The 15,535-nt window shown below is 30.5% G+C and overlaps 1 protein-coding gene across 1 annotated transcript in view; it reads left to right on the top strand.

Annotated features, from left to right (window-relative positions):
- The first annotated feature begins 10,791 nt into the window (after positions 1 to 10,791).
- LOC148285233 (uncharacterized) overlaps positions 10,792 to 15,535 on the top strand; it is a 129,911-nt gene continuing 125,167 nt past the window's right edge. The window contains exon 1 of the mRNA XM_088228325.1: positions 10,792 to 11,021. Within this exon, the coding sequence (XP_088084451.1) occupies positions 10,901 to 11,021 (121 nt within the window). The 5' untranslated portion in view covers positions 10,792 to 10,900. The remainder of the gene's footprint in view (positions 11,022 to 15,535) is intronic.

Here is a 15,535-nt window from a genome sequence, read left to right as displayed (position 1 = left end):
AAGTTATTCGGTTATTCGGTTATTAATAAGTTGTGGTAAAAAAATATTTACATATCCACGTTTTAAAATCAATAGTAGTATTTCCATAAACATTGTTTTAATATTACTTTAATTCAAACCTATTTATGAATACATATGCATAATATTATGGCTAATGTTCCAAGTCCCTAAACTAATTTGCTCAAATACATCATATTACATACAAATATTTTTGTTATTTTGGTTAAATAGCTCCGTAATCATGAATGGATCATTATTAGATATTATGTTATTGTATCCAAACTTCAATGATACAGCTCTGTGCGTAAAATAGAACCAGAACTGGTGTTTTTGATCAATGGCTACTCTTGAGTAAAAAACTCGTGTATTGGTTGGTGCGTGAGGTGCTGGTGTTGTGCATCTCATGCTTAGGTCCTTAGTTTGTTACTGACAAGGTCGGCATGAAACATTTCTTTGTGAGGTAGTTTTATGCTGCAATATTTCACTGTCCTTGGATTGGCACTTGAACTGATCACTTTTTATATATGTAACAGATGTATGGACGAGGATGATGATGTATTCAAACTAGAAAACACAGTGAATGAATTTTACAATATTTGAAATACGATTTGTTTTAAAACTTCTGAAGACATTGTCAAACTCCCTACGTGTTAATACGTAACTTAAATGAGTGTTATCCCGAGTATTTTATACAACCAATATTGTAATATTTGAGTAGTCTATTTCCAGAAAGGGTTTTGGAATAGACGACTCATTTGCTGAATAATTAAGGAGCTATTTTTTAAAGTGTATTTTAAAAATGATTTTAGTGTGCAGTTTTGTTCAATATGTATTTCGCCAACCTCATCATCGACAATGTCCAAAACAAATCACAAAAGATATCTTTCCTTCGAAGTTTTTTTTTCTTCTAAAAATTGCTTTTTTAGTAGCAATATCATGACTATCTCTACCTGGTTAATTTTTGGACTTTCACATTTAATTTTAAACATGTCTGACAATATTCAACAAATTCAAACTATCACTAAAAAGTTTTTTTTAGTATGATCATAAGTCAAAATATTAAAAAAAAAAATCAACTGCTGATCTTGCAATGTGAAGATGGTATACTATTTATAGTAAAAAAATATGTATTATTATAATTACACGCGTAGCGTAGTACCAATGTTGAATTTGTTTTTAAAACTATCCATAACTTAAATGATCGGAACATAATAAATATAATTGTGTTCTGTAAATAAATAAATTCACTATTGAGAATATACGATGTGTGATTATATTATATGAATGCCAATAATCTTCATAAATTCAATTCACTATACACTGGAAGATACATTTAAAAATTCTGACTTCATATAGTTTTTATAAAAATACTTGTCTTTAGTGCTTCTTTTCCTGTTTTAATTACAAGTTACAATTCACAATTCATTTTATTTTATAATACGTACACAATTACTGCCATATAATATCTAGTTAGTTATTTAGTCATTTGTTCAATAATAAAAAAAAAATCCCCAGTATTTTTTTTCATCTCTAGTGTCCTGAACTCGGATCGGAGGTCTGAGGCTCGAAACCCACTCAACTCAAACTTGATTCCCATTTCTAACAGCGAGTTGTTTAGAAATCGTTGAAAATGGCCCCAAAATTGAAATATTTGGTAAATTATAAGAACACAAATACTTATTTAACAAAAAAAAATGTCAGACCAGGAAAAGCTTGATTTTGGAGTATCTGCTGTTTATAATTTTTTTTTTTTTTTTGTATAAAAATAGCATAAAATTGTCGTTTCTTTTAAAGTGTGCATTATAGTGATGATTTTAGGTGAACTATGTGTTTACTAAAATTAGTTAATTTGTTTATTTTATCGAATCTCACAAAACTTAACACACATTTTTTTACATAGGAACATTTTTAAAATGTCGCATAATTAAACTGGACAAAAATCAAAAACATCTTTGAGTTAAATTAATATTAATCGAAGCATTAACTTTGTGTCTTTCCACGTTAAAGAAATCTACATACTCATTTATTTATTTTGTCCAAGCTCACTATTTTTTTTTTTTTTTTTTTTTAATTCGCCGATCTGTTCCATACTCAAAGAATACAAATATTTTTTTACTTAACAGAAAAGTTTATTATTTGTACGCCTTGGCAAAGGATCAGCCATGTTCCTAAACCAGTAAATGTTTCCCAATTTAATGCTGACGAAAGACAAAATCACTATTTATAATAATTGAGTACAACTTCATTATTACAATAGGTAATTGGGTGAAAACTGTACATTTTATAAATTGTAAGTGTGGTTGCTCGATATAAATATATATATATATATATCACTACTCATTACTCTCATTAGGTATAATGACCTGTTCTGAGGTAGCTGGTAATGATTCTTTAGTTATTTTTTGTTGTATGTATTTCATTAAGAATGTTTATTTAAAATATAAACACTTAATATATTAAATATAAAAAGTAATCTCATTATGTTACAGTAGTCAGACTCCTGTTTGTTTCCTTTCTCAAGTTGTCAGTCATTGGACAACGTTTTTGTCAAAAGTCTTCAGCGGGAGATCATTATACATTTTAGGCACATTAAAGGTAGTGAAAAAATAACTTTTATACTTGGATAGTTAGCATATTAATTTTAATTTGTGATTTAAAAAAAAAAAATTTTAAAGTACTAAACTGCCTAACTAGGGAAATAACCTAAATTAAGTACATAAATATAATATTATGTTCATTGTTTATTTTCGAATTGTGTTATGTATTGGAAACTTACGATTTCCGTCTCTTTAGTCCTGTGTTGTGTATATTTAGTTTATCATGAATACCAATAGTATTCTGTTATGCTATTAATAATGTTCATAATTTATAGAAGACTTGTAGTATTTTTACGGTAACTAATGTATTTCATAAATTCTTTAATAAAATATATAAAAATAAACAGTTTTTTTAATATTATTGAAGCTTGATGAATTTGTTATTTTAAACATCTGGGGCACGGGTTCCTAACTAATAGGTTGAATATTTCGTCAGACATGTAAGTAACATTCCATAAGCCCTGTAAATGCCTAGTTTTTTAATATATTTTTTTTTGGTTTTTTATGAAATGATTTGTTATGATAAAGAAAAATTTTAACTAAAAAAAAGTAGTATTTATATAATAACTTATACCTGATTATATAATTAAGTTAAAAATACTTAGTATACTTCCACTTGCTTATTTGACCAATTAGCGTTTTCATAGAATTTTTGTCATTCTGGAGATATTAGAGGGTGAAAACCTCAGAGTAAAAATGCGTAACCTAGAGAGAAGCCCTATCACTATGTTTCATAGAACGCAAGCGATGTTGGTTTGTTGGCTAGCAACCAATTGGTGGCCATTTTGTTTTATTTGACAACATAAACATAACGGTTCGATCGTAAGCTTTTGTAGTTGTGCTTGGCTTTGTTTGTAAATAACTTGGATATTTACGTTATAATAAATAAAAATCGACTACGGTGAATTGCAGTATGTTTGGTTGCAGCAGTAGCAGCGTCAAAGGTGTTAAAGGAGTCAGTTTTCACAGGTAATTGATTCCGAATATTTTCCTATGATTTACATTGATTTTTGGCTCTTATTCTCCCGACACGTGTATTATGTTGCTTAAAAACTTTCCTAATATCAACATATTTACTTCAGGTACTATTTTTTCTCAATTTAGGGGATACATTTGTGAATTAAAGTATGTTTACTGTTGATAATGACAGTTGATTATGGGCAATATGTCAGGGCCGCACTAGGCATCCATATAAAGTTTGAGTTTTACTAGAGTTTGAGTAGAGGTCAATGAAAATTTTAATCGAAAATAGCAACGTTAACCTTGAAATCGCATCTAAAATGACGTGTCCAAATTTCATGCCGCTACGACTCGCCGTTTCTGAGATGTGACGGACAAACAAACAAACTCAACACATGACTTTGGTTCCATGGAGTTGGGATTTATGTATTAATAAATACAACATAAATATATTGTGAATAAAAAAGTAAACACAAACATGTATTTTCAGTTTTATAAAATAAATATAGGCGAATCATAGAAAAATAGATTGGAATAACCCCGCAACGATAAATACACAGGTACATATTCAAAAGTAATTACAATGCAAATTAATTTCCATTTGGCAATTCTTGACCTGAGTACGGCCCATTGTTTTGCTGCGAACTGTAGCTAACTTAATACCCAATAGTCATAGAATGGTTTTCCTACGTTTGGGCTCCTCTCTAGGTTACGCATTATTACTATGAGGTGAAGACACTAATTGGTCAAATAAACAATTGGAGCTGTACCAAGTATTTTAAATTTATAACTTAAATTCATATTTAAGTTATTATATAATTACAATGTAATTCCATCAAGAATTGTCAATAAATAACATAATCGAATAAATATTTATTTATTAATCGTAAATTAAGTTAATGTTTTCATAAATGCTTATTTTTATCCTTATATAGTAAAAAAATATATCATTGCACTTTTATAGGCTTTTAAAAATTTTCTGATTTGAATTTCGGTTTTTGGACACTTCAATTAAATAAGACAAACAACAATTCCGATTTTTAAAATTACCTTACGATGGCGCATTGTGCTTTCTGAAAACAGAAAATAGCGCGAATCTTGAAAGTTTTCCGCGATTTTTTACGCCATTAGCGCAATATTATTTCTCGTGAATTAATTTTTTTTTAATAATTTTTTTACTAAAAATAAAAAACACAAAAAATCAGAACAAAAATAGCTTAATAATTTTAAAAACGATTTAAAGCGTTTTTTTGGTCATTAATAGTAATGTAACCTAAATTAGAACTCTGTATTTACAAATAGAAGTCGAAAAAAGGTAAGTATGTACATACACGATGTGTACATTTTTTTTTATTTTTATGTATGTAGGTACCAACTTTTTTTTCAAGTTAAATAAAAGTAAATACATCTATATCGATTCATATAATATTATCTCTTGATCGAGTAGGCACTCTCTTGTAACATTAAACGTTAAATTTCGACTATTTTATAAGTAAATAAAATTATACTAGACGAATAATCATTAATTAATCGAATAATAGCCATTTCCTATTTACTAGGTTACAAATAACTGCGTAAAATTATTTTCAAGCGATATTGAATTCACACAGTACCCGTTTACAATAAATATCTACATTAACATAATACACGATCACGTAACCACAATAAAATACATACGTATATATAAGTACATTATATTATGTGTATAGAGTGTATACAAAATTTGGAACGAAATATACAGTTGGTACCTATTTCTTACATAGAATAGAACCTTTTGCCAGAAAATTGAATCACATGTTGATGCCAATCGTTGATAGAACATATTGATTTTGTGATTTCATTTAGAAATAATATTTTAGTATTTTAAACTTAAATTTAAGTTTGTTTATTTTTGGCGAAAATTTAAGTTTTTCAATCATTGACATTTAAATAAATATTTTGAAATTTTACACAGGCAAACTGGACATTTGGAAAATCATTACGCAAAGTAATGCCCATAGAACGGGCAATCATTTGCTTATTTGGGACCCCACTGTTGTACTAATGAGAAGTTAACAGAGTCAATTAAATCTAATTTTCTCTATGAAAATGTGTATATTTGTTCGAAAATCTCTTCGTCACTAATCTTTAATTAAATGCGTTTATTTATTTTTAAAATGCGAATACATAGAATTAAAAATGGTAGAGAAACCGCATACGAACATCAAACAGAAGGAAACTAAACTATTCATAAATGAGTAGTTTTACGTTTTGACCCATTAGTTTCTTTTTAGACGTCGCTCAGTACACAAATCCTGATTTAAATTCAATAATGCCGTGTTGTGTCCTTTTAAAGTGCAGAAATACTGCTAGGATCTTAAAGAAACAGGATGGGATCACATTTCATGTGTAATTAGCAAATGAATGTGCAAGTAGCAAATAAATTACTTAAAAATTTAACTATTTTTCCATCTGTCAGATTGTCGAAGAAAACAAAAAAGACATTTCGTTAGTGTTGCCAGGGTAGCAATTTTTTTTACCCTACTTTGCTCATCTAATGAGAGAACTAATGAAAATTGGACCTTGGATTAAACAACTCTGTGGTGGACATTTGACCGACATTATCTTTAAAACATCAAATATTATTTAACCTGATTTAAAAATATCCGTTTTATATTTAAAAAAAATTGTTGTCTATTTTAAGTTCAAAGTTCATTAATTCAATTACTATTATTAAATGACCCTTTACTTATCTACTCTGTTGTGTCAATCAATATTTGCGAGTGCACAATAAAATTTTAGAGAAATTAACAGATTGCTTTTTTTACCTTACATTTGTGTTATGATTATATTTTTTCCCATCGTGCAACATTACGCGGCGACATCAAAGTGGGGGATATTGGGGGTATTTTTTAACACAGTCCGACGCATTCAAATATGATTCTACGCTCTTTCTCGACTATTCTTAATTCTATGTGTGAATATCTTTTTTTTTCATTCAGAAGATTCGATTTTATTTTATAGGCAACTAAAGATAACTCTGTTAACTTACTATTGTAATCGGGGCCCTAGAGTCAGAAGTTGTCGGCCGTCCTCCCTACTTCCATACTGTTAATATTGATCGAAAAAAGTTGGCAATATTTAGCACGAGGGAATTTGGAACAAATCGATATTATGAAGCGGTGTGCATTGTGTGACAGATGTGTACTGCACGTGTGCACGTGTACTGTACACAAATACATAACACACGTACCTACTAGTACAATGTACGAAATTGTACATAATATGTGATTTCAAACACGTGCAGGGATGATTTTAACGACTAAATTAATATACGTAAACGTGTGTATTATAAAAAAAAAAAAATAATGAGTTTTTTTTTACGCAGTAATATTTTTTACTGTTAGATATTTTTTCAACAGGGATGAAGCTGTTGAGAATATGAGAGTCTAGGTTACAAAGTTTGTGATCTGCCATCACCATGTAAATTCACCGCAATCGTCAAGTTCATTAATCAGAAATCTGCAAATGACCTGTTTTGAGATAGTGAGAAATACAATACTCTAATGGTCATTATAAATCTAATGATTTGCACCAACATTTGTCATATAATTATAATACTAATGTAATTTTAGGGGTAAGGGTTTGAGGGTAATTTTATGAGATGGCTGTCTAATGAACCAGGGCCCTGATTACAATGAGAAGCTAACGGCGTTATTTTCAATGAGGAAGTTCAGTGGTTTTTAATTTTCTTTTATTTGTTAATAGACTATCAAACTAAACCATTAATGTTTTTTTTTTCGCGTATCGTATTATCATCGCTACGATTTTTTAAAGTTTCATAATTTTTAAATTACTCTGTTCGTGACGTCACTAGTTATCTTCGGTGAGTTGTCCTGATTGGTTGGTTGGCTTACCGGAAACCGAAAATCTATAACAACACTCTATCATCGGTTGAATTAAAATAATTTGTGACGATATTTAAAGTAGTTCATTAAAAAAAAAAAAAACATTTTTACCCCGTGTAAGAAAACTTTTTTTATCTCAATAAATGATGACGTATTAATCTTGTTTTTATGTTTGTGGTAGGTACCTACATGCATATGTATTCCTGTATATTATAAATATATATTTCCTTTGTGTGCGTGAACCACGTGCCGAGTCTGAACTCTGAGGGGGTGATTTTATCAATCTGGTAAATGGTCATAAGGGGAAAATTTGCGTTACTCAAATTTATTTATTATGATGCTCTAGATTTAAGTGAGAAGGGAAGAAAATCGCTTGAAGTAGGGTGACATTGTATTATTTTATTGATGATATTATGTAGATAGAAGATTTAGCATTTTTCGGATTCTGGATTCTTTAAGCTGGACCATAGCAAATATGTATGACGGTATTTGATCTGCGTATATCGTAATAAAATTCGAGTTCATGAGTTTATTGTTTTCAAAATAAACTTAGCATCTGAACTTAATGTTTGATAAAAAACATAAATTTTCATATTAAATTAATTTATATTTGAATCAATTTAACTGAATCATGAATTATTTATTTATGCTTTATTAAGTTAGTTCCTAACATCTTAAGAACTAATATAAACTTTTAATAACATTACAAATTTTTTTATAAAAATTTCTCAATAACATATTTTTTCAAATTAATTTGACATGGTTCGATTTTTTCTATTTCCTTTATTTCTTCAGGTAACTCATTGTACAGGTTCAACCCCTTGTAAAATGAGTTTTGAGATTCTGTTTTTCTCCTCATTGCTAATCTTATCTTTTTTTTACCCCTTGTTTCATATGTATGACATTGTTGGTTAAATTTTATTATTGTTTTTATTTTATTCATCCCCTTAATTATTTTATGCATAAAAATTGCTACATTAAATTTCATTTGTTGCTTTACTGTGAGCAAGCCGATTTCTTTGTTCATTATTTCTACATTAGAATAGATATTTATTTTGAGTATAATCCTCATCGCCTAATTTTAAAGAATTTGTATCTTTTTAATTTCTCCTTTATTACATAAAAAAGAATGGAAGAACAGTAATTTATCTGTGGAATTATTATTGTTTTATAAATAAGAATACTACTTTTTATATCTATTACATTTCGTAATCTTCCCATAAATGTTTTTTTTTGTTTCATATTGAGAATGTGTTTTGAAATTCAAATATCTATCAAAGTAGACCCCGAGATACTTTTTTTCGTCCACAGAATTTATATTCAAATTATCAATATTAATATTGTAACCCCGGGGTATTATTTTTTTCCCAATATTCATATATTTTGTTTTTCATATATTTAATTTTAATTTATTCACTTTTGACGATTTTGATATATTTCCTAAATCGTTACTTTTATTTATCACTGTATCATAATTATCTTCTGATATGTAAACTAGTGGATCATCTGCAAAAAGTTGGATTTTACAATATTTTAGGGATGTACCGATGTCATTCATGTATAATGTAAATGATAAACCTCTGGTTTCGGGTTTTTAAGTAATGTGCTTAAGGGAAAATGTTATTTTCACGTTTAGAATTATAATAATAAACATTTTATGGATGAACATTGATTACATCGCATTACATAATAATGCGATGTAATCAATGTTCATAATGACGAATTTTTCAACAGAGACGGTGAACTTCCTTGATCAAGAAAAAAATATTCTTAGGGATTATGACTTATGACCTCTTATTACCATCTTATTATCAATTAATATATTTTCGTAAATAGTCCATGTTTTTTTATTCTAATACAAATCTACTTTTATACATCTAGTAAATGTTATAACTGTAACTCTCCAAAAAAAAAGACTAGCTCTTGTGCTTGGAGAGTGACTTACACTGTTATAGTTATTTTTTTATTAGAATATCCATTTATATCCATAATATTTTATAAAACACCACAGTATACAATATGAATTTAATAACTGTACTTTAATATTAAGTAGCTACAATAATCTAAGTACATGAGTATGTTTTTCGAATTCGTCCGAAAATAAAATAAACACTTTAAAATTTTAATTAATATAAAGATTGAAAAACACTTCAGCAATATTTATATAAGTAATTTTTGTTTTATCATTTTCAAAACCATATTTTGGATACAAAGAATTCTGAAATATTATTGAATGGTGAATCTTCCCATGATACTATTTTTGGTACTTTGGTAACTACCTACATAAGGCGTGCGACTGATCATCTTACCTTCATGTTATTAAAAAGTACCTAGGTATTTTCGTACTTTCTTTAAATCAAATATGTATGTAAATATGGTTTTTCTTTTTTATGTTATTGTTTTATTAGTATAGGACTAATTATGCTCTAAAGATAGAAAATCTCCATCTTAGAATAGGTTGTGCCATGTTAGATGGAGACTATCATAAACAGAGAATACTCCGTTTTCATTTTACATTAATTGGTTTTATATAGATTCCCTGTTATTAAGTATGTATATATTTTTTTGCAATAAATTTATAAATAAATAATAAAATAAATATATATACAAGTCACGCATAGTATTAGGTTACAATTAATGTCGTTTTTACACAAACTCGGAGAATATATGTATAATTTAAGCACATATTATAATAGAATAAGTAAGTATTCATTGGAGGCGCTTCGGCGCTAGGCGCCTACCTACATAACATATTATTATGTTCACCCATCGCCCCAAGTTGATTCCATAGTTCTATTTAGTTCTACGACAGTGGCGATGGTGGCAGGATCGTTTGCCGCGCTTTTCAAGTTCCCGCGCAGCGCATGTTCCCGAATTTAAATCGACCTGTCATTTATAAAATCATAGATAAAATCTGCAGAATTTAAATGCGGAATAATTCATGTTATTTTCTGTGTCAAACATACAAAAAACCAATTTATTACAGTTTGAAATATATAACACCGAGTTGTTGAGTTTTTGAATTTCCTTATGTTGAATTCATGAAAGTGCAGCTTTGCAAAAACAGTAATCCAGTTATTTATGAGTTCTAGTTATTTAGCGAGTGCGTATCAAGGAGAATGTAAGCCTGGTAATTTGATATTTAGGATAATTAAAAGACAGGCAATGTGTAAGCCGATCGGGGAAGTGAAAATGAATTACTTTAATTATGAACTTCTTAGGTTTCTTTAGTCGAATACGATTAAGGCATCCAATAAAACTTTCAAAAGGCTTAACCTACGAGGAAAAGCTGCAGCCATGGGGCAACTAAGCGCAGTCCAGGAATTTTCCCTCCAGTGGTCTGGAAAATTCTTTTGCTTCGGGGAAAATTTCTCATTTAGTTCGGTGCCTTAAATGTGACGCGTTCTCTCGTGTTGGACTGTTTTAGTGTTGGAGTGGGTAATGTGAAATTGGAAAATGATTTTGGAGTTGTGCCATCCGAGGACATCCAACGACTATAGAAACTCGCCCTGTAGATGTCTGGTATTATGGTGTCTGGTTCTCGGCATCTGCAATATTGCGATCTGCGGTTATATCGGTATGTATGATATTACCTCTTTACCTGTCATTGTGCTTATTACTTAACGCGTTACCCCATTTTCTCACGTGGCACATTTTTTATTTATTCAATGTATTTCAGATATGAATAATTGTGCAATATGAATGTTTCATATAAGGTACGAATTACGAACGCTATCACGAGTCAATATATAATTTTTGAAAATATATTGATTTTTAGATAATTCATGCTTTATCACATAAAATAAAATAGAGAAACGAAATGCGCGAGTCAATAAACAATGTTAAACAAGGAAAAGGTGAAAATGGGTTTTTGGTAAAATTATTTTATTCGCTTCTGTTTTTGGAGTTTGAAGTTTAGTTCCATTGAAGTTAAGTAAGGAAAACTTTATTTTGTTTTTAACGTGTTTTGTATTTGTAGGAAAGAAAAGCGAATGAAAAAGTAGTTTTTAGAAGTCATATTATGTTCAGTTTAGTTTTCAGTTTCAGTGTCAATTTTTTTTGAATACAGCTTACAATGCAGTCAAAATCATAAATATATTTTATAATAAAGCACATTATATAATAATATGTACATTTAATAATATATACATTTAATAATATAAACATTTAATTATATATACATTTAATAATGTTACATTTTTATCAAATTATTAATATACCACAAGGTTCTGTAGTAATACATTATAAATTTTGAAAAAGTATTGAATTTTGAGCTGAAATGAAATACCAAACTTCAATAAATAAATTTATTCGGAAATTTTTGATTTATCGAAAAACCTGCTAAGGTTTATTTCAGGAAGTATTCAAAATATGTCTAGTCCCGTAATATGAATCTCGGAGTTCACAAGATTTCGTTTTTGTTGTATTTCATATGGAAGCTCATCTATTAATTCACTCATGTAGGTTAATAATTGTCGGCCTCGTGGTGTAATGGTCAGCGCGTTTGCCTACCATGCAAGAGGTCTCGGGTTCGATTCCCGACATGGTTGATACGAAATATTTATTTAAAAGGGTTTTTTTTACACTAGAATATTTCATATTCGCTGGACTGGCACCTGAAGCGTAGGACTGATCATCTTTCCTTCATGTAACAAAAAATATACGCTGTGATTGGTGCACCGATGCAGTGCCCTATGCACCATTAAGTGCGAAAAGGGAATGACGATGATGAGGTAATAATTATGTAAATGCATCAAAACATATCAACTTATATTGTATATTAAATATTTACAGTAAACATCATGTTGAATGTATTGCATTATTGACAGAATCAAGAAAGGGGTGCTGCGTTGGTTTGTACATGTAGAGCGAATGGACAGTAAAAGAACGGATATAAGGATCTACGATGAGAATTTTGATGGATGCAGAAAACGAGGAAAACCTAGAGACATGGCACTATCAAGTTCATCAAATACTTGAAGATGGACATGTCAAGAGTAGGAATAATCGGCGTGCGTGCATTAGAAGATGTATGAATGTAGAGTAAGCAGGTCTGTATGCAAAGACTGAGTAATATGGCGTTCTATCTTCTCTGCCTACCCCTACGGGGAAACGGCGTGATGGCTTGTTGTTTTTGAATGTATTGTTTATGCAAAAAAAAAAATAGAAACAATACACTCATCGTTTATTTCCATTTTTAAAATACAGCATAGAAATGCCCAAGGACAATACAAATACTGTTTTTCAGATGTTTAGTATGTTTTATTACAAATGGGCGTGTAAATATTTTCTGTCTATTTAAGAGCGAAAAATATCAAGTAATAGAAAAATATTGATATTGTCAATGTTAATAGTATGTGAAAATATAAACTAAACAAACGAATACATAATCTCGGTAGTTATCTGTTTACATACTTGCCCATACGAGAAAGCAGCTCTATTTAAATATTACAGTTACTTTCAGGCATGTTTCTATTATCCCTTCATCTGACAGTTTTAAGAGCGATATCTATGGGGTCAAAACCCTGGTATGACGCCCAAATCCTTGGGTTTCAGATCGATTTAGCTAACTCGAATTACTGTCCATCCCAAATAAGGAAAAATCTATACAATTCCATCGGATACAAGCTACCGATGCGCGATGACATAAATATGCATAAATTCAAATATTACAATTTTTCGAAGTTTTCATATCAAGGTTATAAAATAACTGTAAAATGTTGAAATTTAACCGGTGTATAAACTTTTTTTGCATAAGAGACTTGTTTAGTTGTAAAAACAGCACATGACACCTGGGCTTAATAAAAATGACAATATCGAACCTACAACATTTGTCTAACTAAGCGTCTTAACCATTAAACCAAGAGGGCTAAAAATATTAAACTTGTCTACTATGACTTAATAATAAATAACGTATTATAACAGAGCATTATCATCATTCCCTTTTCACATCTTTCCACACGTATATATATATATATATATTAAAAATACATAATTTTTTGATAAGTTATTTTTATCAAATAGATTCAATAAAATAGATCCAATATTTTTTGAATTTTCTGATTGCGTTTTAAGTGCATTATGATATGCAGATATATGTATGTGTAGGAGTATAGGGTAATATAACTATCCCTTAAATATATATGTATCTGTGTATCTGTATTTCGTAGTTATGGCAACAAGCGGCAGGGGGTAGGAATTATCCACCCCTTGCGATAAACACCGTTTTGTTCCTCCCCCGAACTCCCGCGCAAAATTTGTGACATTCATTTCAGTTTTATGGCTATTTGCTAAATAAGCTCAACATTGTGTTTAAATTAATGATATAATTTAACAACGTGTATGTTAGTTAGAAATAAGGTACCTTTTGTGTCCCACGTTACTACCATTATTGTTATGTTATGTTTAAATCAACGGTACAACGAACCTTTTACCCAGTACCCATTTGAAAATAGTATTTCACACATCAGTATTTCACAATCAGATCAGTATTGTTGATAAAAAATACATTATAATTAAAAACAATGTGCGCTATGCTAATATTCGTTATCTTGTCGCCAATATATAATTCTTTGGTCGTCTGGAGCGTTTGGAGAACCAAAGTTTTCGCTTTATTTTTAATATTAAAAAAAATTACCATGTATCATCATTTCGCACCGAATTCTAGTGGTTTTGTTTAATCAGAGCGTAAACTTTCAAATACTCTTATAACATTCTTCACAACCCATGGGCACCAAAAGGTCTTGCTTAGAATTTAATTTACCTTCCTGATCTTGGTCTATTACTTCGCTCTTCTCAGGAGAGAACACTTTCCATTCCCGACATAGCACATCATTCTTCAGCAATTGCTTTTCCGTTCAAAGTGCCAGATTTTGGAATGAGCTACCTCTTCATATAAAAAATGCGCCTTTCTTGGCCACCTTAGGGAAACGTCTGAAACATTACAGTAGAGTCTCGATTATCCAACCTAAACCGGCCGCGGCAAGGCCGGATAAGCGAAAAGGTCGGATAACACGGAAAATTATAAAAACGACATTGAAAATGTGTCTTGGGCAATCCACTCATTCACGTTCTCTTCTGTTGCGTCTGCGCAACTCGGCACTTGTTGTAACAATGGAAGTAGGCTGGTATTGTCTGGTTCGGTCTCCTTCTCTACATTTTCACCACCCGGAGATTCTTTATTTTTTTGGAGTAAAACTTTCCAAGATTTAGAAATGGTGTTCGCTCCAATACTCTCCCATGATTGGGACTCTCACACGTAGTAAGCCACGTCCTTCAAATTAAGATGACGCAATTTGTTCAACATGTTTTCTCTCTGGTCAATAGACCTATATCTTCAATTAAAGAAGAAAGCAGGTTTTTTCGATAATTTCTCTTCATTGTCTCTAAGGTCCCCTGATCCATAGGTTGACATAAAGAGGTCACATTTGGAGGCAAAAACAAGGCCTTTATTTCCTTATTTTTAACTTCGTCCTCGTCAGGATAGCACGTAGCATTGTCAAGAAGCAATATTGCTTTCCGTGGCAAGTTTTTGGATTTCAATTTTTTTTTCCGGTAGGTCGGATAACTCGGAAGGTCGGATAACCGAGACTCTACTGTATTTACATTTACATATTTTTTTTCACCACAACAGGCTAGGAGGCCTAATTACAGTGGTGGATTACATCACAGAGCACCCGGATTGAGAAAAATCACATTTTAATTTTTGTGTTCTCACCGGGAATCGAACCCGGAACCTTCCGTGCGTGAATCAAGCGTCTTGACCACTACACGACGGAGGCCGCCATTTCATATCAACCATGTCGGGAATCGAACCCGAAACCTCTTGCATGGTAGGCTAACGCGTGATGTAATTCACCTCTGTAATTAGGCCTCCTGGCCTGTTGTGGTGAAAAAAAAAAAAAAAGAAATGTTTATTAATAAGTTTTCACATCCAGAATATTTCATAGTACCTGGACTGGTACCTAAAGCGTAAGACTGATCATCTTACCTTTATGTAACAAAAAATAATCAAGATACGCTGCTATTGGTATACCAGAGCAGTGCCCTATGCACCAGGTGCGGAAAGGGAATGATGATGATGATGAAGTT

This window comes from Micrasema longulum, unplaced genomic scaffold (genome assembly GCF_059751315.1).
Source record: "Micrasema longulum isolate JH-2025_06_02 unplaced genomic scaffold, ASM5975131v1 h1tg000045l, whole genome shotgun sequence".
Taxonomy (NCBI): Eukaryota; Metazoa; Arthropoda; class Insecta; order Trichoptera; family Brachycentridae; genus Micrasema; species Micrasema longulum.
The sequence above is the reverse complement of the archived record's forward strand: the minus strand, read 5'-3'. Positions and strand labels throughout refer to the sequence as shown.